The 27,440-nt window shown below is 33.8% G+C and overlaps 3 protein-coding genes across 3 annotated transcripts; 1 reads left to right on the top strand and 2 right to left on the bottom strand.

Annotated features, from left to right (window-relative positions):
• Window positions 1-147: 147 nt before the first annotated feature.
• Window positions 148-19,260, bottom strand: LOC111703612 (protein nessun dorma). Its single transcript, XM_023475597.1, has 16 exons — window positions 19,159-19,260; window positions 18,280-18,361; window positions 16,974-17,040; window positions 15,552-15,598; window positions 15,185-15,274; window positions 15,009-15,055; window positions 14,737-14,839; window positions 14,238-14,340; window positions 14,073-14,112; window positions 13,468-13,532; window positions 5,046-5,182; window positions 3,298-3,390; window positions 2,471-2,516; window positions 1,894-1,988; window positions 1,261-1,576; window positions 148-215 (listed from the first exon to the last, which is right to left on the bottom strand). Exons 1-16 carry the CDS (start codon window positions 19,251-19,253, stop codon window positions 148-150), a joined length of 1,494 nt encoding a protein of 497 aa, XP_023331365.1. The 5' UTR covers window positions 19,254-19,260.
• LOC111703606 (uncharacterized) lies at window positions 6,380-12,435 on the top strand. The gene is made up of 5 exons (XM_023475591.1): window positions 6,380-7,214; window positions 8,972-9,049; window positions 9,103-9,165; window positions 9,845-10,028; window positions 11,898-12,435. The coding sequence occupies exons 1-5, from the start codon at window positions 7,011-7,013 to the stop codon at window positions 12,020-12,022; spliced, it is 654 nt and encodes a 217-aa protein (XP_023331359.1). The 5' UTR covers window positions 6,380-7,010; the 3' UTR covers window positions 12,023-12,435.
• Window positions 19,224-27,440, bottom strand: LOC111703605 (neurofilament medium polypeptide). Its single transcript, XM_023475590.1, has 12 exons — window positions 27,299-27,440; window positions 26,702-26,755; window positions 25,715-25,824; window positions 25,069-25,222; window positions 24,832-24,906; window positions 24,312-24,387; window positions 23,251-23,336; window positions 22,766-22,996; window positions 22,509-22,562; window positions 21,104-21,261; window positions 20,568-20,828; window positions 19,224-20,166 (listed from the first exon to the last, which is right to left on the bottom strand). Exons 4-12 carry the CDS (start codon window positions 25,210-25,212, stop codon window positions 19,638-19,640), a joined length of 1,614 nt encoding a protein of 537 aa, XP_023331358.1. The 5' UTR covers window positions 25,213-25,222; window positions 25,715-25,824; window positions 26,702-26,755; window positions 27,299-27,440; the 3' UTR covers window positions 19,224-19,637.

Consider the following 27,440-nt stretch of genomic DNA (forward strand, 5'->3'; position numbering starts at 1 on the left):
AGGAATAACCACAGAAAACATTAGGGTTTAATTGGTTCAGCCGTTTTGACGTTTATTGGATACAAACAAACCAACGAACGATCAGAAACAAGCCTTCATCAAACCCCTTCTTGTTTTTCTAATTTCAACAGATGCAGAAATGAACATCTAGTTACTGTTACCTATGCTAAGAGAAGAAGGTAGGTCAAGGACAAGGTCTCTTAACTCCAGGTCCTCTAAACAGCACAGAATAAATTTTAGAACCAAAACCCAGATAGAGCTGAAAAATGTTATAGAACGCAGTGTTATATATAAAACATTTTGTTTTCCGACCCAGATCAAATAAACTTTTTCCAAAATACTAACTTTTCACGAAACAAGTTAAATCTTGAAATAAAAACAACGTTTTACAGATTGGAAACAGAAATTCTGGATTTTCATTTATCTCTCTTCTTGTACATACAGAGAGAACCAGTGAAATTCTTATAGTCGTCTTTTCTGTCATGCATGTCGCTACGGATTATATCTTTTCAAGCTGAACAATTTCTAATCCCTTTTGGGAAACTCTGGATCAAGCATTGGTGTCTGTAGTGAAGACTTATCAATAAATTTAAATCCTCTTCGATATCCCGTGGTGGTTATACCATAAAGGGATAACATTCAATAAGGGATCAAGTCTTCTTTGTCAAATTTTTAAATGCTGAATCAGAATTTAATGAATTCGAGCCACGTCTCAAATCCCCCGAAAACCGATTTCAATTGAGCGTCGACTTAAATCCTAAATCATTAATACGATTTTAGGTGGAACCAACCATATTTGAGCCGCGGCTCAAATTATTTAAATTCGGCCTCAGGACATAAATATCGAGATTAATCGTTTAAGATTAATGATACTCTATTCAAAAGCTTCGAACATTTTAAAGGAAATGTCATTTGCAAGAACAATTACAAAATATGAATTCTTTTCCAATATTTCTGTAGAAATATAGAGACAACTAAGTACTTTCCAATATTTCTGTAGAAATATAGAGACAACTTGGTACTTTCCTTCAACACTTCACAGCTTTCATTTTCTCCATGGTTTATTTGTTAATTTAGATTTTGTTTGTTCATTTCAAAACCATTTGCTATTTACGATTTAGGCGGGTCCAGACTACGAGGTAAATTGTGATAATTTATTTCATGCTTTGTAGTTTAATAAAATATGAAAAAATCCGTTAAAACAAAAAAGCACGGAACTTTTTTTCTGTTAGAAAANCACCCCTGATCTGGAGCACTTACCATCAACCCCTAGTAATGTATCTCCAACATTATCCGGACTAAGAACACAAGGGTTTTCTGAGAACTCTCCGCCATTTTTAGAGGATAATCCGCCGAAGTCCTCAAAAATGCTTGAAGATTCTTTCATACATCCGCCAAAGGTCTCACTTTTCACGGTAGATTGTAATTCTTCGACTCCCGAAATCTCCGAGAAGCCGGACTGCCCAAGAGTAGTATCTTCTAGAGCGGCGGATTTATTTACAAGTGAGGCGGAGGATTGAAGAGATTGTCCGCCCTGGATTTTAACTCCGGAGGGAAGATTGCTTATCCCTGACAACTGAAATAACATCTTATTGTTCCTTAAATCGAGTGCTCGTTAAAACTAGAAGGGGTTCTTTGCTGAATCCGAATTGAATCTTCGATATATAGGGTCGTGTTTTGATAAAATAGTTAAAAACGCGTTTTTTTACAGGGGAGAGTCCAGGACAATCATTAATCTAGATATTTATAACTGGGTTTGTATGTAGAAGTCTTAAACTTGTACTAAACAATTAAATTTTTAATTCTGGGTCTTTTATAGTTATATATAAAAAGGGATTAAAAAAAATTGCATACAAAAGAAAAACGCTTTTTTGGGAGACACCCTGTATGTACCTTATGTACCCCTGGAACCGGAATGTGTAATGTATCTCCTTGTACTAATATGTCCGCTCCGTGCTGTACATTAGAAACTACGTGTACAGGAGTATCTGATATATTCTTAAATTCAATTAGATGTAATAAAATATCTGAAGAATTGAGTCGTTGCCACAAACTCAAATTTTCGAAAAGGGAAAATAAAATCAGAATTTGTGGCAAAGCCTCAATTCCTTAATCAAGTTTTGTACAATTTTATATGCAAACATTCGAATGTATGCTGCTCTACTGTTTGGATTTTTGAAAAATTGCTTTTTTTTCGGCAGATTCTTAAAATAAAATTGTAAGAACTTTATTTGTCACTTTTATATTTTCTAAAACATGTGGAGTTCCTGATCTATCTTCCAGGCATTTTTTGGGGGTTTAAGAACATTAACAACAATTTATTTAACAGAACATCGATATTGATCTTTGGAGAGTTACGAAGATGTATTTTTTTCAAATTTGTGAATTGATAAAAATAGAGTTTCAAATAAAACATATTTTTAAGTCACAGATTCGCATTTTTATTTATAAAATGAATTTTAGTATATTCCTGGTGGATTTGATTCCGCGATATTTCTTAGAACTTCTCCTAACTCCTAAATTAAAAGATAATACGAGTAAAATTTTATATGATTTTATATGATTCGTAATAAAAGCTTTGTCTTCTCAAGTATGAATTATTTAAGATCTTGAAAACTGATTATTTTCAATTGCGGTTTCTCTACAAAACTGACTTGCGCATTTCTACTGCATGAAACCGAAAAGGAATCATTAGAATTTGTACGTCTAAATATTTATATATTTGCACATTTTTAGCGAAAGGAAAAAACCAGAAATTAATTTATTAACTCTTTTTCATGGATTAAGGACTTTCTCCCTTCAAGATTAAAATTCTTTGTTGAAATATTCAAAAGGAACTAACTAACTAACTAACTAACAAATACGGATTAGTACTTTATCGGAAGGGATTAAAAATACAAAAGGTTAGGCCAATCGCATAGTGTTGTAACCTTAATTAATTAATCAATTAAAGGGAATCGATAGGGGTGTTCTGGCTGCACAGTCGTCTTCGCTTATAAATTAATTATCAATAACAGATAGAACACTAAATTTTGTCTTTTAAAGATTTATAGGGTTTCTTTCACAATAACCCTGAGGCAGCAGCCCAATGGAGTTACACGCATGCTCTCTCTCTGTCCTGTCATTCGGCGCAGCATGCGCGATACTTATGGGATTCTGCCTCAGGGTTATTGTGAACGAAAAACCCCTAAATCTTGAAAAGACGACATCTAGTGTTCTGTCTGTTATTGTTAATTAATTCATGCCTTCACCCATAATACTAATACGCATGTAATACACGCCTTCCGCCCAGGTTACCTTGATGGATCCGTTTTTCCAGACTATAATAACAGCTGGACGGTTATCTGTCCTCTCCTCCCTTCTCTTCCTCTGCTCACTAGAACTCAGCACCTTGGTTCATCATTTCATTCAGATCGCATGTTACAGAGAAATCCAAATAATAGTGGGCTTGTTGTTGCCTTTTTCTTGTAATCATGAAATATCATTAAGGATTTTATAATCTATTTATCTATTTATATGTAAGAGTGCTCTCAATTTTTTTAGAAATATATTGAAACAATTGTTACAAAATCTACATATTACAAAGCAAGAACAAACCGACAATCATTACACAGAATTAAAGAAAATATAATGGTTTCAATGCTCTCTATTATCAACTTCTTTGCTTCAAGACATCCCAATATTTATAGCTTTGTTTGGTTCAAGCATTAGGGAAAATAGTAATTAATAATTATCATTAACATTTTTTACTAATGAAAAAAAAAACTTCTTAATTTATCAACTGTTTTTTTTTACACTAATTTAATTCACTTATTCTTTGTTCTATTGCTTATTTAGGTCAACACCATGAGTATTAAGTAATTGTTTAAAAAATCAATTAGGAGCTCTGCTTCTAGGCATACTAGATGGCCTCCTACCCTAGCCTCCTATCTGACCTCCTGACCTCCCAATCTTCTAACACTAAACCTCCATGACCAAAAACTATCATTACATCTTCGGATTTGCATCGTTTATCGCATATATCTTCTATTAGAGTCAAAATTTGACATAATATTAGAAAAACAAATGTTTTAAAATTTTTTGAAAACAATTGCCATTCTTACATTATGCCAAATTTTTACCTTGTAACGAACCAGCCGACATCCAAACCTTCTAAACCCAAACATTCTAACCTCCCAACCTCCTAACCTCTTTACCTTTTTAGCTCTTTCACTCTTAACCTCTTTAACTCCCAACCTACTAACTTCCTAATATTCGGATCTCCTGACCTCCTAACCTCCTAAACCCTAACTCCCTAACCTTCTTAAAGGGAGTGTTCGCGAAAAATGAAAGAGGGTACAGGCGAACATCGAATCGAATTCGATGGTGATCGCTAATAATCGTACTTCTATCTGTTGCGTCTGCAAGGAGAAATTGGTTTAACACAACTCATAACGAAGAACGTTGCGTCCATACAAATTCACGGAGTTGCAATTTTCCACTCAGATCGTAAATAATTCAATTTAATTTAAAACTAACTATTTAGATATTATAACCTATTTCCGAATTTAATTCAATGGATTCTTTTATAGTTGATATTTCATAATATTTTGCGAACACTCCCTTTAACTATCACCCTTCAAACCTCCTAACATTCTGACCACCTGACCTCCAAACCTCCTTACATTCTGACCACCTGACCTCCAAACCTCCTTACATTCTGACCACCTGACCTCCAAACCTCCTTACATTCCGACCACCTGACCTCAAAACCTCCTTACATTCTGACCACCTGACCTCCAAACCTCCTTACGTTCTGACCACCTAACCTCTAAACCTCCTGACATTCTGACCACCTGACCTCCAAACCTTACATTCTGACCACCTAACCTCCAAACCTCCTTAAATTCTGACCACCTGACCTCCAAACCTCCTTACGTTCTGACCACCTGACCTCTAAACCTCCTGACATTCTGACCACCTGACCTCCAAACCTCCTTACATTCTGACTACCTGATCTCCAAACCTCCTAACATTCTGACCACCTGACCTCCAAACCTCCTGACCTGTCTAAGAACAGGATCCTCAAGAAGTTCAGCCTCTCTCTTAATTTCCTCTGTCTTGAGATGTAAGCTTGCTATCTGTCCGGCCAGGTCCAAATCAATCCCATCCGTCTGATCATCATCAGTAACATCATCCTCATCTAAATCAGACTAATCAATGTGGTCATAGGCAATAGTTTCTTAAGAACATTATCAGCTGATAAGTTTAATTCCGTAACAAATGATTCAAAAGTAATCTCCCTGCAATTAAAATTATTTAAAATATTGCATTGTTTAAAAAATATTTATCTCTATTTTGCAAGTCAAAACTCAATTTTCCAATAAAAACAAATACAAATATTGATTTCAAATAAAATTTATTTGCTCTATTAGACAACGACAAGCTTACCTAAATAAACAATAGTTACAAATAGTTAAGTTTAAACACCAGCCCTGGGATGAAAGGTCTACTAAAGTATGTTTATTATACATTATATGCCGTGTTTCTTGTATTGTTTATCTGCATTGGGAGATTATCAGTGTTAAAATATCTAGAATATAACACTGTTATGATCAGGTAAATAACCAAATCCTAAATTTGCAATTAAAAATAATGGATTCGAATCCAAATCAAAATTAAACGGAATCAGGATCTGGATCCAGGTCATTAAGATTTAATTTAAGATTTACCAAGAATTTTTGAAGAATTTTTGAATTATTTTTCTCTCTTTTTCACTTGTCAGAGATAGGGACATCTCTCTTTTTCAACAGTTAAGATTGAGTTTTTATGGCAAATTAATTTTTTTTGCAGTTTTTGGTTGATATTTTGCATCCTGGATCGTGTTTGTATAAAATGCCTTCTTTTTGAGCGAAAATTTTATGTTTTTTTAAAAAGAAAATGGTATTGAAGGTTTTAAAAGCTAGTTTTTGTACATTTTCTTAAAACTTTTCAGATTATTAAATGCCTTTTTTTCGAAATCAGAAAATGAAAATACTTTCAAACTAGAGGTTTTTGCAGTAGTGAGATTTGAAATTCCAAAATGAGAAAATATAATTTCAACTTTTATTTTCAAACTCTGGTATTGGCNAATTTTGAAATCTCACTACCGTCAATACCACAGTTTGAAAATAAAAGTTTGAATTTTTTTTTGATTTTTAATTTTCAAATCTCACTACCGCCAATACCACAGTTTAAAAATAAAAGTTTAAATTTTATATTTTCACTTTGGATTTTGAAATCTCACTTTTTATTTTTTTCATGAATCTCACTACCTTAGAACTTGACACTTTATACTTTTATTTTATAAAACTGGGGCATTTTATACCTACAGTCCTGGATCTGCATATTTTTGCGGATCCAGATCCAAGAAGCCAAAATCCCAAGAGAATTCTAAGCACTTATTCAGGATTTGAACAAACCTCTCACCAAATCATCAAATTCCTTCCAATATGTATTTAACTTCTTAAAAGTAATATTCCACAATAATTATTTTTAGTAACTTCACAGATCAACCTTTGATTGATTTTCCATCTGTGTCTTTCTGCAAGAAATTCATCTTCGAAAGTCATCACACAGAATTTCTGACTGAGGTAGAAGATGGATCAAGTAATCTTGCCAAGGACTTCACAATTAAAAACACAAAGGATAGAGATGAGCTTTTTCATTTTGTCAATCATGAAGGTAATGGAACAAGTTTTGAATGCAATACTATAGATGGAAAGTTGAAAGGACTTCCTTGTGTTTTTCCTGCTATACGACGTGATTGTGCCGTAAGTGATTCGGAGAATCCAGAATCAAGCTTTTACTGTGAATCATTCAATCAGACAGTACCTCTTCAGTTTTTCCCAAAATGCATTAGTCTACACCAATCTGATAAATTATGGTGCGCTACAAGAGTATTCAAAAACAACTCACTCGTTCCTGATTACTATGGCCATTGTAGCCCAGAGTGTGATGGGTCCGTTCCTCACCCGACAGCCTCAAAAAATATGGCTGGACCATTATTTGAAAAACTATGGCACAGAAGATTGTTTGATTTAGATGTATGGGGGTCAGGCCATTGTTTAACATACACTCCTCACCAAAAATACCCCTCTGGTAGACAAGGACAATTGTATGCTTACATGGGCAATGGAGAGAAAACCCACTATTTATCTTTAAAAGGCTATGACATCTATCTCCATTCTAAGAAGGTGACCAAAATTTCTTGGTTGCTTGTTATTGCAATTTGCCAATATTATACTTCATTACCAATGTTTTGTCACATTGTTTGGTTAGCAATAACATTAGCTTTAGCACTGGAAGGGGGTTGGAATTGAAAATGATATTTTTCAAGAGTGGCCTAAAAGCTGAATATAGTTCATAACTTAAATATTCTATTGATCATCACTTACATAACACATTTATCCTTCAAAATTATAAAATATAATTACTTCATTTTTCCATTGAATTTTACATTACATTTATTAATGTGTAAAATTTGTTGGATAATTTTTAATGAAAAAAAGCAAATCTTAATAATTTTGGAAAGTTTTGCTTTCTTCCGGATAAAATTTAGAGTTCTGCTTAAAAAAATCTATTAAGGTACTTGCACTAAAGAGATACCAATCCTAACGAGTAGACACTTTTCAAACCCCAGTTACTTCATTACTAATTTTTTATTATTATCTTGTGTTTATTATTATCTTATAGATATCACCAATTTAAAAAGGGCAATCGTTTTTAAAAATAAAAATTTAAGTTCTTAAAAGGCCCTGTCACTCAGAATTGCAAAGACCACTCAGATAGGTTTTACTTAAAACTGAATCTCAGCTGCCTCGGAGCTTTAGCACAATCAGGTTCTTTTTCAACTCTCTCCTAGTTTCTTGTGCCTGAGCAGAATCCTGTTTGGAATAAAACATGGCAGTATACACTACTTGGAAAAAAAGAAAATAATATTGCAGAGAAGGAGGGATTTCTCTGCTTCTCTTTCACTTCCTCTTGCCAGAAATAAGGAAAATGCAAAAATATTAAGTACAATCTTGATAGGTTGTGCAACATCCACAATGATAACGGTTTACACTCTGCCAGCTGTGAGGAAGAGATGGCTGTAGATGAGGCTGTATTCTGAAGTACAATAGTGGCAACTCCCAATTGATAAACATGAGGTGCCACTCCAATAGGTTACCTAAATTGCCGCAGAACTAGGAAAGAATATAAATCCGGGAGATCTTTCTAGGAGTCCCTCGATACCCTTCCTTCCTACCTACTCCATATTTCCAACCCCTCTATTTGTCACAAACAGCATTTGGAATTGATTTCTTTGTCAACAAATGTTGTGGGCTCCACTTTTAAGATCACCAGAGGTAACCAGAATTTGGACATGAAGCTCAAAGTAAAATTGCAGAAACCTACAAACAAAACAAGAAAAAAGAAAATTGAAAAAATAGTAGGCAACTCTTTGATGATAAGCTCTACACCATCAATTTTTCCTGTTGGCAAATGGAGACATTACTTGAGATAGGGCTGGGAGACACCCCCCCCCTCCCTCCCTCTATTTCACCTCCCTTTCACCCTAAACAGAAAATATATCAGGAATATGTGTTTGAAGCTGAATCAGTCCTGTAATTAACCTTCAATCAGTTTAAAGAGTCCAGGCATTTTTGGATAGGCAATAAAACTGAAAACTACAGCTAAAATTGAGCAGAGTTAAAGAAGAAGGAGAGAAACAATGACAAGAAGAAGAATCAAATCATAATTTTTCTGTATATCAACCGTATCAAACTTATAAGATTAAAAATTCTAAATAATAAATTGTTAAAAAAAAAACTTTAAACTGATTCTAGTTTAAGCTTGAGTCTTCCCTTGGCCTTTACTTGAGTGTTAACAGAGGCTGAGGCTTGGTTTTACTTAGAGTTTGCTGTTTATCTGTCAATTCTGTATTTCTGCCTCATGTGAATATATACTTTAGCATTTTTGGCCAGCTGATAGTTTGACTACAAATGGACAAACTGAGCATATAGAATTGGGACAGCATAAGAGTTTTACAGTGAGTAGCAAAAAAAGTGAAATTTTTCAGAATAAACATTTTAAATTATTAAGGTCACTTTTGAGAAAATTGTAGAAACTAGATTTCCAGGATCCCTGCAATGTAATGAGGATGTTGTAAGTGTAAAAAAAATGTATTTTAGTATATTCCTTCCTTACCACTGTATTCACCACCAAGAAAACTTGCCATCCAAAAAAATTAGCCTTTCAAAAAATGGTTCCTTCCGACATGTTTGATAGCCAAGAATTTTACTTCACCATACCTCAGTAATACAGCTAAATGAATGGCCTTTTAAATCAAATGCGCTCTAATATTTGATTTCTGTTTGGAGGTAAGAAAGTAGACATTAGCCCCTCCAAACCTTTTTATTTTTTAGTAATTGTCAATGCCCCATTAAATCTTACATGTCATATCCATCCTTTTACCAACTTTTCCAGTTATGATCTTCTATATATTTTAATAAATAATATTACTAAAAGTAAATAGCTTCTAGAACTTAAATCTACTGGTGGATTGGTTTCGCTTAAACAGTGTAACCAGATCAACACAGCTTACCAGCTCGTAGCTTATCATGGCTTACAGCTGCTTAATCAAAAATTCAGATAACAAAAAACTTCAGTTTTCATAATTTTTTGACAGGCTATTTTTTTCCTTTCCTAAAATTATTATATATCTAATTCAAGATTTTTCCAGATGGGTAAAAAATAATTCATGACTGGTTGAAACTGATCCAAATTGTATTAGTTTAAGTTGGTTTATTAATTAAAAAAAGCACCTTTGTTAAATATATTTTAGGAGTATTCTATGACAGCTTGTTTAACCAATTACATCTATGAACAAGCTGGTTGTGCCCTGGATTGGTTTACCAACCAGACTAATGGATTTCCAGCATGCACAAATATTTCCCAAGTCAAAAATATCGCAAAAACAATGTTTCTACTTAAATCTGTATCTTATCCTGAAATCAAAGATACAACAGGTAAAAAACTTCTTATAGATAGATTTTTAAGAGGATTATTAAGGAAAAATGCAAGGGAGAATAGGCTGAAACATAAGCATTTTAGGAGTTGATCGAGACCCATGAGAGTTCTAACTGATGTTCTTGTCTTGAGAAATTGATATAAAACTGTGTCAAATTTATGCAAAAATCTACATATATAAAGTGTTATATAAAAATAGTAAAGAACCCGTGTCAAGTAAGACATTTTATAATATCTCTTTCAATATTAATAGCAGCCGGTTCTATTTTTGAATGTAGACTCATATGATTTGTTAGGAGCAGGATATGAAGTCAGATTGTTGATATCTCTTTCCGGAGTCTTGGAACCTCTGAAAAGTGACCTCCGTCGGCTCCGATTTTTTATCTCCGGCCTCCTTGGACATAAATAGCCCATTTTTTAAATATATACTCCCAATGACCCCTAAAATACACCAAAAAATATTATTTATATTATTATCTAACACATTGATGAAAAAAAAATTAAAAATTTTTTTTTTTTTCATGGGCTACGGGGTGTTTATATATTTTTTTTTTTTGACAAATCAGGTCCTTTTTAGGCATTTTCCTCCCTTTTATAGATGGTGGCTGGTTCTAACTTTAAAAATAATGTTATATAATTACCTAGGAGCATGACCAGGATATGAAGTCAAGATTACCAATATCTCTTTACGGAGACTTGGAACCTCTGAAAAGTGACCTCCGTCGGCTCCAATTTTGTATCTCCGGAGCCGACGTAGGTAACTTTTTAGAGGTTCCAAGTCTCCGAGAAGAGATATCCGTAATCTGACTTCATATCCTGCTCCTAGGTAATTAGAACCGGCCACCATCTATAAAAGGAAGGAAAATATAATGTAAAAAGTTGGTTTCTTCATTTTTAAAAGTATCGAAAAAAGCACTTTTCGGCACCCTGTTATACCATTAAAAACTTGGATATTTTTTTTCATTCATTTTATGGGCTATAGGGAGTATTTTTTTCTAATTGGCTATTTATGTCCAACGAGGCGGAGACACAAAATTGGGGCCGACGGAGGTCACTTTTCAGAGGTTAAAAATCTCCGTAAAGAGATATTGGTAATCTTGACTTCATATCCTGCTCATGCTCCTAGGTAATTATATAACATTATTTTTAAAATTAGAACAAGCCACCATTTATAAAAGGGAGGAAAATACCTAAAAAGGTAAAAAAAAAAAATAATATTAACACCCGTAGCCCACGAAAAAATAAATTTTTTAAATTTTTTTTCATCAATGTGTTAGATAATAATATAAATAATATTTTATCTTTTCTTTTACTCCGATATTTTTTACCAGAACTTGTCATTTTTTGCAATTTAAAAAAAATCAAAAAAACCGCAATTTTTGACACCCTGTTTTGACATCAAAAACTTGATAAAAAAATATAATTTTTTTTGTGTATTTTAGGGGTCATTGGGAGTATATATTTAAAAAATGGGCTATTTCTGTCCAACGAGGCCGGAGATAAAAAATCGGAGCCGACGGAGGTCACTTTTCAGGGGTTCCAAGACTCCGGAAAGAGATATCGACAATCTGACTTCATATTATTAAATTCAAATAATAATAGGAGATAACCTAAGTTTCTTAGGCTCCCCTGGGATATTGTTGTTTTCAGATTGGTTGAGTACTTGCTAAATATGATCCATTTAAACTTACTATTTTTATACAGTATATATAGATTTTTGTTTATATTTGACACAGTTTTATATCAATTAAGGAAATTAAAAAGGAAAGATCAGAAAGCCCCCCCCCCCACCTTGTGAATTTGCAGCCCCCCCTGCTGCCCCTGCAAGGGCATATAATAAAATTCAATATAAAAGTCAACTAAACTAGGTTGTGTTGTTCCATGTACCAGGGAAGTTTGGAAGTACACACTGGAACAGGAAAGGATTTATTGGAAAACAAATTGGACATCTGAGTTTATACTTAAAGCCAAGTCAGGCCGTATCGAGGTGTAATCTTTCACTTCATTAACTTGTTTATTTTTAACATTTGTCTCACAAAAATTTGCTCTATGGCAATTTCTTCTGAAACAGGAGGGCTTAAATAATTTTTGTAGGACAAATTCTTTTATGTTCTAACATAATATTTATTCTTAGTACATCTCAGAAGCTCTAGTTTACGACCTCTCTGAGTTGTTGAATGGTATTGGTGGTCTGCTTGGAATGATGCTTGGGATTTCAGCTGTATCAATATCTCAAATGTTCCTAGAATTCATAGAAAACAAATTCTATTCTGATTAGGGGAGGTCTTAACTGCCTCAGTAACATCTTCTCTTAATGTCTATACATGCATTTTGACCTTGATATTAAACTTTTCAATAGCATTCTGTTCTTGTTAATCATATTTTTTCTTAAATCTTAAAGCCTTAATCAGAAAGAAAGAAGGCATATAAATTTTATTCATAAAAAAATACTAATGCCCATTCGAAGAATTTCAAATTTATGCATTGTATCAAGAAAAAAAGCATTACGCATAACTCTCTTTTAGCATTCTAATCTTGTTCTAGTCTTGTACTTTTAAAAATATTTTTTCTCTAATGCAAGTTCTGTATGTGAGCATATTTCTAAATGTATTGTACTGAAAGGAAAGAGAAATATGTGTCGAGACAAGTTTGTTGGAAGTTTATTGCCTTGTAAAATATCTTGCTGGAAAATTTGGCATGTATTTAACGCCGGAAGAATTGTATAACTATATACTAATTATAATGATATTCTGTGGATGACCGGTTTCAAACTACTCTCTCTAAATAAACTGTTTCTTCTTTGATTATTTATTTGGATGGTGTTGATAGATTTTCTTACAGTTTAACAAAAGATGAAAGGGGGAGAAGAAAGTTTGGTTTAAACGAGTGTCATCTATTAAGAAAAGAAATCAAAGAATGTCTACATCAGCGTCCATATTTGGTTTAGGTCTTACTGAAGCTATACTCAGGATCCAGGCATATACATTCTAATACGCTTTATAAGGCGTGCACACAACAATTGGAAATGTACATATATCTATATATAAATTTGGCTTGTCTGTCTGTTTGTATCCAATAAACGTCAAAACGGCTGAACCGATCGGGCCCAAATTTTTGTGGGACATCACGTGACCACAGGGAAGGTTTATGAATGATAAAAATTTTTAAAAATGTGTATTGTGTATTAAAGGTTTTTAATTTTGTAAAAAAATTAAATTCTTGAAAATCCGCGAATTTTTTTTTTTAAAAATTCGCAAAATTTTTTCTTTTTTGTTTTAAAATGTAAACAAAAAGAACATGTTCACAATTTAAATAGGAGATAGGCGGCCCTAAAAGCCTTGAAAGAAGGGCGCGAAGCGCCCTGAATTTCTAAATAGTAAAATTGGGAATTGATCAAAAGCCTAATTTCAAAACACTAATGATAATGAAGAATTTTACCTTGATTAAATGCTGCAGCAGATTCCTCTAGAACAGTTAACTCTGCTATAGTTTCCTTGGCCTCACTAAACAGAACCAAAGGTTCAGGAATTGTATTCCTTATTTTCACAGAAGGATTGTACAATTTATATGAACATTTTTGATTACATACTACACCGCAACATAATATTCATACAATGGTAACAAAAAATACAGTTGATTGAGTGTCTTTTTCTTTCTATCTTTTCAGAGAGGTATATACATTTAAGGTGTGCTGTAAAAACTGGAAATCAACTGACAAGTTCTTTCCACTTTTAACCCTAGGTCATTAATTTTCCCCTAAAAATTATTTATTTTGCCCAATTTAGCGATTAAAAAACTAGAAAAATTACACTCCGTTTATATGTACCTTACAGCTCGGAGATTTTTTTTTCAATTGGGGGATTATATTTAAAGAAATTATAAACCTCCAAATCTTTTGTAACCATTAAACTTTTTTAAATGTTATAAAAACTAAAAAATCCATTGCAAATTTCTTCACTAAAAAATGAAAGACAACTTCAATCATTCTTAAAACTTCTGGTCACCACTGTTTTTTAAACTTTGAATTGAAATCTTAATTCTACCTGGCTAGCTTTTCTAACCTCTGTGCTATTCCACAGTTTCCTGAAACATTAAATGGATTCTGGTCAAACTAAGAAGATTAAGTAAACTTCAGATCTCTGCAAACTTGATAAAATATTAAACTGATACAAATATCCAACTAAATAAATGAAAACTATTTGATTTACCGGTTTGAAGAATGAGATCAAATGTAAGATCAATTCTATTCTTGAGAGTTGATTCTGTCCAGTTCTCTACATGGGTTCCAACATCCCAGGGCCTCCACAAATACTGAAATACTTCATAGTCATGGTCAAGGTCCTAGCTAATGATATGGTTCATAGTGTGGGTCATTTCCATGCTCATGGTCAATGTCAGTGTTATGGTCAAAGTCCTAAACCTGGACAGTGTACAAGGTCATGGGCATTATAGTTAAGTTTACTGTTTTTAGTAATGCTTAGGATCAGGATTGGATCCTCCTCTGGATTTTTCACATTAAATTCTATTGGATCAAAATCTATATTTGCAAAAATATGTAGATCCATGGATCCCAAATCGAAGTGACAAAAAATAAGTAAAACAAAAAAAAGGGTGCACTGAAAAGTGATCAATGCTCATTGACTTTGAGCATGTCAATGTCCAATGTCCATGACATGATCAATGACAATTCCTATGGTCTAAACCTGCCTTGTAGAAGAATCTGTAGACCTCTAATGCTTCAGCAGTCCTCTGTATATTAAGATGTTCATTCTCTTGGTGGGCCAGGGGGTAAAGCTCTTTTAAATGTACACTAGGCACACAATCATTCCATTAACGTTGGATACTTTTGCTGTGCAGTACAGTAAGTACATAATTTGTTCTTCAAGCTTAGTAAATGAAAAGTTTTCAATGAGAAAATTAAGATCTTTAAAACCAAACTCATTTTAGGATAATTTTTTTTTCATTATGGAAATGATTTCCTTATTTCAGATTTAGTGAAATCTTCAGGACTTCTCAAAACTTCAACCTAAAATCATGTTTCTGTTACTTGATCTACAAGACTAGTTCCTACCTCTGCAGACAAATGTTTAAGATCTACAAGACTAGTTCCTACCTCTGCAGACAAATGTTTAAGATCTACAAGACTAGATCCTACCTCTGCAGACAACTGATTAAGATCTACATCAAGAACATCAACAACACAAGCTCCATCTCGTCCTCCAGGAACACCGTGGCACTCAGCAGACTGAACAATGTATAAGTTCTTCTACCAGGACCAGGTTATGGGCATTTTTTGGTTAATTCAAGGATTTAATTTCACAACATTCAAACTGGTTTTATGTTTCAGTTTAATTTTGAATAATAATTATCCCGAAATTAAGACATTTCATAAAAATTCCAACTTTTAGTTTTCTGAATTACGATTGTTTAGAAGACAATTGAAAAATCCCCTCAGCAAAAATGCGATTTTGAGGTTTTCTACCAAAATATTTTTGGAAAATACGGAACAGTATCATTAATACCTCGAAAGAAGGAATCCAAACTCCCATCCAACCGCAGGGCTCGAGTTCTAGATTAGTCAGGAGTAATATAGGAATACTCTAGATTAGTCAGGAGTAATATTCAAAGTCATTGGAATACTCTAGATGGTACAGTGGTACACCAGACACGTGGAGTAAAATTGGAATACTCTAGATGGTACAGTGGTACACCTGACACGTGGAGTAATATTGGAATACTCTAGATGGTACAGTGGTACACCTGACACGTGGAGTAATATTGGAATACTCTAGATGGTACAGTGGTACACCTGACNAGATTCACAACAGTACCCTTGAAACTTTTATCTGATCAATATTGTGTAAGATTCACAACGGTACCCTTGAAACCTTTATCTGATCAATATTGTGGAAAATAAGGTTGTCTTTTGGTTGGAAAATTCTGGGTTTCCTGCAGTAGAAGTGCAAGTCACTTTTGCAGAGAAACCAGCGTTTTTTAAATTTTAAACATGAAAATATGATCCAACCTTGATTAGACAACGCTTTAAAGGGTAAATCGAGCATTTCCATCTTTACACAGAGGGTCGCTTAAAGTTACGCTTACAGTTCCTTTAACAAGCTGAACATTCCACAGTACAAATTTGTTATCTTTAGATTAAAGTTTAAGATCGCTCATGCGAGGGAGTGGGTGCAGAGCAACCTTGAGCACCACTAACTGACCTCCGGTGCCTCACGCTACATCTCCAAGCTCCCGCAATATTGTCTCCACGGCTAGATTTATTATCTCCAAAAACAAATATTTGGCTTAACATCCACCAAAAACTTTTTTTCGAAAAATCTAAACATGAAAAAGTTTTAGATGATACATAAACAATTTGCATTAAAAAGTCTACTTTAATTGAGATTAAGACTCCTATTCTTGTTTTTCTAACTTCTTGTGCATAACTATTGCAGCTGAGCTTTATACAATGATAGACAAATTTTACACCATTTCACAGGTGTATGATGTACGAATTAGGCTATATTAGCACAATTCTCAAAATATGTAATAGTTTTTGAGAAATACTTCAATAATAAAATGATAAAATCCAATAAAAGCACAAATTTACGTATTTCAGAAAAGCACGGAGATGATTGGGAGTCAGGAGGCCCCGTAGGTCAGTTCGCAAGCTCATGGTTGCTTTGCACCACTCCCTCCTCATACCCTATTAAGTGATCACGATGATATAGCGGGATCTATAAAGTTGTGAGGCAAGAAAACAACGACTGCTGTTAAACTTGAGTTATGATTTTGAAAAGTCCACTGAGCATTAAACACTTTTATAACACTTTTGTTTTATAACAACATAAAAAACATAAAATTGCTTTAATATCGTCTGAATATTTCACAGTTTTATAGGTCACACTGTAATACATTAGAAAAACATTATCTTAACAATCAATCACCTGACTCGAAAAAGCTTGTCCATGCTTCCTCCAGGTTGAGCCAATCAAGATCAACAGGTAATATAGCCTAATTATTACAAAAATCATTTAAAAACTGAAAATTTTTAAAGAAATTTTAAAAAAGATAAAAGTTCACTATTGAAAACAGTAACATCTGCTACATTATTCATTGTTATTTTTAATAATAAAACAAAACTGATTTGTTCTCCTGATGTGCAGAAAAAAATCACTTGCAACTTTACGTATTATTGATTTAAGAAACAAAACTGGGTCTGCTTTATCGGTAAAATATATTCTCTGATGGCTTAATTTTAAACTTTTGTTTGAAGGTTTGATTCCTAAAACGACGATATTTTTGCCAAATGTAGCAAAAAGAGGGTTTCTTATTGTTATTTTGCTAATTGATTTTTAAGCAATTAGTTTGAAAACGTAGTCGTTATTGCCACAAAAACTAGTTAATATTAAAACTTAAATTTGACAAATGTGTGAGCAAAAGAAAAGAATAAATGATTTAGATGATCAAGATAGATTTCTATTATCTGATTATCTCTAAATGCAATCCTAATTAGATGAACTATTAATACATTTACTCGAAATTGTAATCGGCGTATAATGGTTTTCATAAAACTGAGTATTTTCTTTTACAGGGAGATACCGACTAGGTAACGTATTTAAACCGAAAAGTACAGTCATAATCAGAAAGACCCGAAATTAATTTATAATTAGTCAGACGACCTCGCAATCTAATTTTACAAATACGATTAATGAAACGATAAGAACAAAATAGCCCTATTCCTGCCAATTCTAAAATGTGGTCTGCCTTTATTGTGTCTTTAAAATTACTAAAGATATATATGTAAAGTCTTCTGATTAACTGTCAATTAATTCCGGGTCTTTCTGGTCACGATTGCATTAAAGTTTAGGATTCATTTGATACCAATCAGACATTTTCACGGTGTAATACCATGACCTTTACTGATATTTTCTTAAGAGAAATATGTTTCTAAACAGCAGATTAATTTATAGAATAATTTGTCTTACATTTTTTGTCCGGGTTATAAAATAACGGTAAAAACGTTCCCCCTACGAAACATCCCTTCTGGTGAAATTTAACGAACGAATTTTCGTTTTTTAAAATAAACTCGGTAAAAACGTCTCATTCGGATCAGACGAATCCTACTTGTTTTATCTACAATACTGCATCCTCGGTTCAAACATTTTACCGAGCCGGTCTCTCCCTTTCAAAAAAACAATAAAAATTAGAATTAGCATTGCCCAGTGTTCAATCTTCAAAAAAATTTTCTACCTTCAGTTTCCGATACAAGGTTTCTTTATCAAGGTTGTATACTAGTACTGGAGGGATATAATCCAGGGTGTTCTTACTCAACCTAAACCAGTGTTTATCAAAATTATATACTAGTACAAGAAGAATATACTCCAGTGTTAATAAAGGTTGTATACTAGTACAGGAGGAATATACTCCAGGGTTTATCAAGGTTGTATACTAGCACAGGAGGAATATACTCCAGGGATTATCAGGGTTGTATACTAGAACAGAAGGAATATACTCCAGTATTTATCAAGGTTGTATACTAGTAAAGGAGGAATATACTCCAGGGTTTATCAAGGTTGTATACTAGTACAAAAAGAATGTACTCTAGGGTTTATCAAGGATGTATACTAGTACAGGAGGAATATACTTCAGTGTTTATCAAGGTTGTAAACTAGTAAAGGAGGAATATACTCCAGGGTTTATCAAGGTTGTATACTAGTTCAGGTGGAATATACTCCAGGGTTTATCAAGGTTTATATACTAGTACAGGAGAAATATATTCAAGGGTTTATCAAGGTTGTATACTAGTACAGGAGGAGTATACTCCAGTGTTTATCAAGGTTGTATACTGGTACAGGAGGAATATACTCCAGTGTTTATCACGGTTGTATACTAGTACAGGAGGAATATACTCCAGTGTTTATCAAGGTTGTATACTAGCACAGGAGGAATATACTCCAGGGATTATCAGGGTTGTATACTAGAACAGAAGGAATATACTCCAGTATTTATCAAGGTTGTATACTAGTAAAGGAGGAATATACTCCAGGGTTTATCAAGGTTGTATACTAGTACAGAAGGACTAAACTCGATATTTTTTATGAAATATTCAGATCTATCCCTGGATCATACCTTTCGAGAGATTCCATTTTACTTGCCATAGTCTTTGTGATCTGAAAGAATTGATAATAATGAGACAATTTATAAAATTTTATTGACGAAACCATAACAAAATTAAAGTTTAGTATTATGTAGAATAAATGTTTTAGAACCTAGATCTAGAGTTTAAACTCCTGTCTAGATTTAGGACTTGAGTTTGCTCCCTAGCCTAGTCTAGATCTAGAGATTAAACTCCTGCGTAGATCTAGGACTTGAGTTTGCTCCCTAGCCTAGTCTAGATCTAGAGATTACTCCCTAGCCTAGATCTATGACTTGAGTTTGCTCCCTAGCCTAGATCTAGGACTTGAGATTACTCCCTATCCTAGATCTATGACTTGAGTTTACTCCCTAGACTAGATCTTGATCTAGAGTTTACTCCCTAGCCTAGATCTCGGACTTGAGTTTACTTCATAGCCCAGATCTAGTTCTAGAATTTACTCCCTAAATTGGCTCTAGATCTGGAGTTTACCCCCTAGCCTGGATCTAACACCAGTTCCTTCATCTCTTCCCAACCTTCCCTCCTCTCTTCTCTCCTGGGACCGGTAGCGACGATGTGCATCAACCGGAGATCGACTCCGTTCTCTAGTTTTCGATAATCTTTCTCCGACGGGAAGGACGAGTTGATCTGCTCTCATAGTTCCTCGTCCCACTCGACCGTCCTGGTTCCTGTCTCCATTATACATCAGATCATCGTATCCATCAGAACTAGTCGCACGTGGAGAGTACTTTACTTCGTCTTCTCGTCTCCTCACCCCCATTCTTCCTTTTCCCCCCTCCATTCTTCCACTCCCTACCTCCATCCTTCCACTCCCTACCTCCATCCTTCCACTCCCTACCTTCATTCTTCCACTCCCTGCCTCCACCCTTCCGCCCCTTTCACCCTTAGTTTCACTGTAGAATCCAGTTTCCTTTTCCAGGCGTTGAATTCTCTGCTCCTTGAGCGCAACCCTGCGTTCTACCAGTTCTAGATCATCGATCTCCCTAAACCATCAAATATTATTTTATCTTTGTTCAGAACAATGTTTGAGCCAAGCCATAGATATCAAGTTTACTATATATCCATAAAATTTAGATTTGACCTTAGATATAAAATAAAACGTATTGTCTGTGCAATGTTAGCGTAAATAAGAATGCTGCACATTTCTTGTGAAAAAAAACATTGAAAGATCCAATGCTGCTTATCATCAGTTCTCAAGTTCCAAATTTGCCACCCTCCCCCAAGCAGAGTAAAAATTTCAGCCCACATTTTTTTATCCGTTTCAAACTGCATTTGAGCAATGATCAATGAATTATGAGCATGACAGTTTTAATATTTTTTAACAAGCTGTATTAAGTGTTCTTTAATCACCCTCCGGGCTGGGATATAAAATAATATTGCTTTCCTAGATGACTCGGTTAATCGTATTTTCATAATTGACCGGGGATCCTCTAAATAATCCTCCTGGGATCTTCTTTTCCTTGACTGTTCAACCTGGAGTCCAACCCGCAGCTTCTCCTCCTTATATCCGTCCTCCCTACCTAACCTTGCTATCGGAGATCTGTATTCGTCCTCTCTACCCAACCTCGCCATAGGAGATCTGTATTCGTCCTCTCTACCCAACCTCGCCATATGAGATCTGTATTCGTCCTCCGGCGACGACGATCTGGTTTTGGGATACAGATACAAAGTTATATATTTAATAAAAATGTTGTGATAAAAATAGTATTATTTTCTGAAAAAAAAATTTTTTTTAAAGAAAGGCATCATATCTTGTGTCATTCTTACATAATTAGTTTTGAAATAATTGTAAAAAAACGTTCACAAAAAGTTTGTGGGTGAAGTTAGGTTAAGATGAATTAAAAAAAAAAATATTCCTCTTGATGTCTAAGATGAATGCGATGAAATTGTTTTATGAAATATTTCTGTTTCCGTCCATTCCTGGATATTATTTGAGTGGCTCTGGATATCTCAGGGTATGTTCTGGATATCTGACTACTAGTTCTGGATATCTCCGGGTTCGATCTGGATCTACTAAGACTCCTTCTCTCTAGCTCAGAGTCCGGAGAACGATCCATTCTCTCATCCCGACTTTTTAGCTAAACAAATATCATTTATATATATATTGCTTGTCTGGGTGAGTGTTCGTTTGTTTGTTTGTCTCCAAAAAAAAGGCAACACGGCTGAACCGATGGGGCCCCAGTTTTGTGTGGAACCACCCATGACTCATGTAGTTCATGGAAGCATTGCTCAGAATTACAAAAGTAATTTGTCTCCAAACATTTTTAATTTTCGTGAAATTTTGAAAATCCACAAAAAAAATTGTAAATCCACGAAATTTTTTTATTTTTGTTTTATCGAAGATAAAATGCAGATAAATAAAGCAACAATCACAAGTTGGAATAGATAGTGAATAGCCTAGTAGATAGTGAATAGGATATTTTTATTCTTTCACACCTTTGAATTTATTTACTTTAATTCGGATTTTGCTATTAAGTGTCCATTCATGCAAAGATGACATGCCAGAATTATAGTGGTACCCTTGAACCCATCTGATCAATAATGTGGAAGATATCGTGGTTTTTTTTTATGGTAAAAAGTGGTTAATTTTGATAAATTCCATTTGTTTACTTGCAGTAGAAATGCACAAGTCACAATTGAAAATGAGCATTGAGCAGTTTTCAAATTATAAACATTTTCATGTTTGATTAGACACAGCTTGTATCGACGATCACTTGAAATTACGCACACAGTCCCCTTCAAAACAAACGTAATACATACATTACATACATGCAATAAATTTCAATTTAATTAAAAACGAAAAAAAGTTCATTTCAAAATATTTTTTGATCATCCCTAAATATCAATTACTTTATTACAAAAATATTAAAGTAAGCATGAGAAACCTAGGATACCAATTTAACTCTAGTTTAATACTGCTATATAAAACTGGAATAGGAAACCGACGTTATATAGCAATACTTGAATGTATTTGTTTTAATTTGAAGCAAATAGTTCACTTTTTAAATCCCTAATTTAGTTAAATGGATCTGTTTACACTACACAGTTGATGTGTATCTCATTAGACTTTTTAAAGTTATAACTCGACTTGAAAGTAGTCTTCCTATTTCAGAGTTTACTGGTTATCATTGTATGATTGCAAAAAATAAAAAATACTGAATAAAAATAAATAAAAATGCGGAGACAAGCAACAGTTTCCAAGTTTTAGATTGGAGTCCTTAATGGACATTAAACATTGTTTAACCTTTACTTTTGCTTTTTTCCAGGTTTCCCAGCCTTGATAATCCCTAAAAATCCGAGAAACTTAATCACCCTGTTCTACTACCTGAAGTTTACTGGCTCGGGCGGCGAGGGTTTGAAATGAATCTTCATCTGTTTCCTAGAAAATAAATAAATCTTACATGATTTTCGATGTTCTTTGGGGAAGTGAAAAAGTTTACGTTAAATGGCAATTCTTAAAAAAAAATTTTACTCAAAAAAATCATCTGCATTCAAATCCCGCGAAAAAGCAAAAAAAAAAAAAAAAGCACACTAACTTAAAATGGAATTGTCCTTATTACAAATTAAAAACTATCAACAAACCTCATCCATCCTCATCTGCTTGAAGACTCTTCCTCCTCCACTCTCTCTCTCTAAACCTCTAACCGTCCTCTCCAGCCTCACATCCATCTTCTCGGTTACCCTGGTCCCTCTGGAGATATCCTCCCCTTGTCCTCTCCTATCCCTGGAGAGGATTGTATCCTCCCTTAACCTCTCCTGGTCTACATGAACCTTCATGGACATTCTTGCTGGCTGCTCGGTTTGACTCATCATCTGAAAAAAGAATTAATTCCAAAATTTTAATAAAAAGTTCATATATTTCATATATTTTACATTCTTATAAACGTTAAAAATAAAAAAGCAAAACATTTGTTTGGTTTGTATGTTATCTATAGTTCTGCGCGCATAGAGAAATATATGCAAAAAGCACATTTCAGTTTTTCCAATGGTCAGATTTNTATATCAAATCAATCAATCAATTTTAAGAGAATCTGCCGATTGAATTAAGTTAAAAGAGAATGGTTTACCTGTCTAGAAAGAGAAGCTGGGCGTGAACTGCTATCCTGCTTTACGGTCAACTGGATAGGAGATAATTCACGGCGAACCTGTTTTGCTAAAATATATCATTCAATATATGTATTATGATATGAATGAAAAATCAACAGTTATTAACTATACTGGAGAAGATTTGCGTGTAATACCAGTTATTAACTATACCTGGAGCAGGTTTGCGTAAAATACCAAGTATTAACTTTTACCTGGGAGCAGGTAAGTTTGCGCAAAAAAAACAGTTATTAACGATACCTGAAGCAGGATTGAGTAAAATACCAGTTATTAACTATACCTGGAGCAAGTTTGTGTAAAATACCAGTTATTAACAATACCTGGAGCAAGTTTGTGTAAAATACCAGTTACTAACGATACCTGGAGCATTTTTGCGTGTAATACCAGTTATTAACTATACCTGGAGCAGGCTTGCGTAAATACCAGTTATTAACTCTACCTGGAGCAAGTTATCGTAAAATACCAAATATTAACTTTTACCTGGAGCAGGTAGGTTTGCGCAACAAAAAACAGTTATTAACGATACCTGAAGAAGTTTTGCGTAAAATACCAGTTATTAACTATACCTGGAGCAAGTTTGTGTAAAATACCAGTTATTAACGATACCTGGAGCAGGTTTGCGTAAAATACCAGTTATTAACTATACCTGGAGAAAGTTTGTGTAAAATACCATTTATTAACGATACCTGGAGCATTTTTGCGTGTATTACCAGCTATTAACTATACCTGGAGCAGGTTTGCGTAAATTCCAGTTATTAACTATACCTGGAGCAGTTTTGCGTGTAATACCAGTTATTAACTATACCTGGAGCAGGTTTGCGTAAATACCAGTTATTAACTATACCTGGAGCAGGTTTGCGTAAATACCAGTTATTAACTATACCTGGAGCAGGTTTGCGTAAATACCAGTAATCAACTATATCTGGAGCAGGTTTGCGTAAAAACCAGTTATTAACTATACCTGGAGCAGGTTTGCGTAAATACCAGTTATTAACCCAATCCCTGAACTAGCTACTAACTATACCTGGAGCAGTTTGAATAGATTCAGGTTTAACCAGACGATGTTTCATTATTAAAGGATGGTCCGCCCCAACCTCAACCTGGAGATAGGGGTGTATATTTTCTTGAAAAATTAAACCCGCCCTTTGAAAATCCTTTTTCCTCAGAAGTGAGGTATGTAAGCGCGAAGTGGCAAATTTCCTTCAGGGTTTAATAAATTTGGAAAAATAAATGATTTTAAGGGAAATATTCATTTTAGGTAAAATGTATTTTAAAGGAAAAAATCTTGCCTTTTGATGTCCAATTTTCATAAGTGTCATTACCCCCCCCCCCCCCTGGGGGAGTATGATATAATTCTTTAACTATATATATCATAACCCTTGCAGAACAATCATGAATCAACAATCCCAATGACCCGTTCTTTTCAAGGAATAAGAGCTAAAAGTTTCAAATTAAATGTTTTCAACATGCGATGTGGATTAGCGCTAAATTAAACCGACAATTCCGACCTCAGAAATTATATATTTTGTAAATAAATAACCTACCTTGCTCTTCGACCCGTCCGACATAGTTTTCACGATAAAATATTTCTTCTTAACACTAGAAATCGGTTCAACGCCCTTAACAAATAAAACTCTTAACTATTGGAATAAACAAAATTTANTTAAAACGCTTTCCGATATAATTTCCTCCGGTTCCGGATCCGATGGATCCGCCGCAAGATTTGGCTTCAGCAACAAATATGATGAGTTAGAACAAAGGGTGAATAAAAAAATCTAAACCTGTGAGTCTAGGGATGATGAAGTACTGAGACTAGGAGAAGGTTTGGTTGGGACGGATTGCCCAGATAAACTTGAACTCGGAGAGGCTGTGATACTCTTTGCGTAGGATTTACTCAGGGTTTGTCGGAGATCTACTGGAGACATTTCATCCTCACTAGAGAACAAGGTACAAATTTAACACATCTAGTTGTAATTTGAATATTTCTTCATTGTCGAAACAAAAGGCCTAGAGTCCAAGCCGGACAGGAACACATTTATAACCCCATTCTCATTGCTCCGCTCCTGCTCCTGTAATGAACCCCCCACCCTGCAGTAAATTGTCTAAATTGAGGAATTGATTGGAATTTAAAGATATGAATTAGAAATTAAATTTATCTGTCGGGGTACAAAATATCGACCTAATAAAAAATAATTCAAGGTCATGTAAATACTCCACTACTCCACTTAAGAAAATTGTTTAAATTGAGGAATTGCTGGAATTTAAAGATATGAATTAGAAATTAACTTTATCTGCGGGCTACAAAATATCGACCTATTTGATCTATTAAAAAATAATTCAAGGTCATGTAAATACTCCACTACTCCACTTAAGAAAATCTGCCGAAATTCAAAATGTTTCAAAGCTTTAAGCTCGTTTAAAAACTACCTTTCTGCACCAGTTCTAAAAGTTCCAAGCCTAGATTTGATACCGGGAAGGGGAGAGACACAGCGTATATCATTCTCTCCAAAACTTACTCGAGCCTTCTTCTTCACATTCTGCAATCATCATTTTTTTAATTTAACAAGAATGTCCTTAAATGGGACTGCTAGCGTCATTTCAAGCGACTTTTCATGCAAAGATTTCAATTCTCGATTTTTAGCGGTACTCTGAAACCTTTATCTTATTAATAATGTGGAAGACTTTGTCTTTATTCTTAGTTTAAAAGTGTTTATTTCTGAAAAGTTTTCCTGCAGTAGAAATACGCAACTTTTCTAAAGAAACCGCAATTAAAAAACATAAGATTTAAAAATTGTATACATTAATATCTAATTCAAATTTGATCAACGAGTGCTTTTAATGGTACTGTTGTGAATCGGACACTGCCATATTTGCATGGTGGGTCACTTGATATTACGCTTTAAGTTCCTTTAAACGGAGTGTTAACCACCTATTTAATACAGCATATTTTACCCATTCATGCATACATCCTACTCTTTATTATCATTACATACAGTGTACAATTATTAAACTGTAGGAAAATAAGACTGTTAGATTGTTAGAATAAAGTTGTCATTTCTAACAGACTAATGAAAATAAAACACAGAAAATGTGCAGTGTTCACAGACCCATTTCAATTAATAAGTAGATTTTAAAGCTACTGATAAAACTTTTTGCTGCAAATCAATACTCAAATAGACAGAAAATTGCTTAATGTGGTCTTTCTATTTAACAGTTATTGAGTCCCACTGTAAGTTAAGAGTTTATATTCTAAACAATAACCCTCCCAACCGGACCAACTAAAAATCATTATCAAAAAACAAGTTTTCTTTCAGTTTCAGGACACTTTTTCCTAACTCAGCAAAAACCCATAAAACTGTTACAACTTCTGGAAAAATAAATGAAAATAAACACCCCTTTAAAAAAAATGCATACCTCAACAGGTTTAAGAGAAATAATTCCTGATGCAGATTTACTTTTACCCAAACCCTGATCAAATATATCCTTACTAAGAGTTCAAATAATAAATAGAAAAAATTTACTGAGAACTATAAAAGTAAAGAAGAAAAGGCAATAAAAAATATATTTGACGTACAATTAAAAACAAGTCTATAATTAAGGCGAGTCCAAACTTATATTTTAACTTATTGTTTTCTTCTTTTCTTGTTTACACTTGTTATTTCTCAATTATCATTGGTTATTTCTTAATTATTTCACCACCAAAAATAAATGTTTGATGTAACGAATTTTAGCAAAAAAGAAAGAACTCTTTATGGAAATATTCCATTGCTAGGATCTATCCAAAATAAAAATAATACGCGGATACAATTGAAAAAGAACACAGAATAAAATTTATGTTTCAATCAATGAGATATCATCAATTAAAAATTAAATTAAAAATTTAACTCATTAAATTTTTCTCATCCATCAAAATTAGAGGGAAATCGGTCAAGGTTCATGAGTTATGATCGGACAGACAGATATTATGTGATTATATTACTACTTAAAAAATATAGATGTAAGAATATATTCCTTCTGCCCGCCACGTTGTTTGAGAATTCCTCTACTTGGATTCAGTTCTTGTTCTACGCTACTCGACACACGACACTCCTTAACAAGTCTCTTTAAAGGGACTGTAAGCCAAATTTCAAGTGATCCTCCATGCAAAGATGGC

This window comes from Eurytemora carolleeae, unplaced genomic scaffold, assembly GCF_000591075.1.
Source record: "Eurytemora carolleeae unplaced genomic scaffold, Eaff_2.0 scaffold552, whole genome shotgun sequence".
Taxonomy (NCBI): Eukaryota; Metazoa; Arthropoda; class Copepoda; order Calanoida; family Temoridae; genus Eurytemora; species Eurytemora carolleeae.

What these genes read in the sequence shown, in the direction of transcription:
- LOC111703606 (XM_023475591.1), top strand. Translation starts at nt 7,011, where the DNA reads ATGGCTGGACCATTATTTGAAAAACTATGGCACAGAAGATTGTTTGAT. An exon ending in TCTATCTCCATTCTAAGAAG is followed by an intron (nt 7,215 to 8,971) that starts GTGACCAAAATT and finishes TATATACTTTAG; the next exon opens with CATTTTTGGCCAGCTGATAG. An exon ending in TGAAATCAAAGATACAACAG is followed by an intron (nt 10,029 to 11,897) that starts GTAAAAAACTTC and finishes CAACTAAACTAG; the next exon opens with GTTGTGTTGTTCCATGTACC.
- LOC111703612 (XM_023475597.1), bottom strand. Translation starts at nt 19,253, where the DNA reads ATGGTTTCGTCAATAAAATTTTATAAATTGTCTCATTATTATCAATTC. An exon ending in TTTGGATTCCTTCTTTCGAG is followed by an intron (nt 15,275 to 15,551) that starts GTATTAATGATA and finishes TACATTGTTCAG; the next exon opens with TCTGCTGAGTGCCACGGTGT. An exon ending in AGGTTAGAAAAGCTAGCCAG is followed by an intron (nt 13,533 to 14,072) that starts GTAGAATTAAGA and finishes GGTTCTGTTTAG; the next exon opens with TGAGGCCAAGGAAACTATAG.
- LOC111703605 (XM_023475590.1), bottom strand. Translation starts at nt 25,212, where the DNA reads ATGTCTCCAGTAGATCTCCGACAAACCCTGAGTAAATCCTACGCAAAG. An exon ending in AGCAGATGAGGATGGATGAG is followed by an intron (nt 22,563 to 22,765) that starts GTTTGTTGATAG and finishes TTTATTTTCTAG; the next exon opens with GAAACAGATGAAGATTCATT. An exon ending in CCCGAGCCAGTAAACTTCAG is followed by an intron (nt 21,262 to 22,508) that starts GTAGTAGAACAG and finishes ATATTTGTTTAG; the next exon opens with CTAAAAAGTCGGGATGAGAG.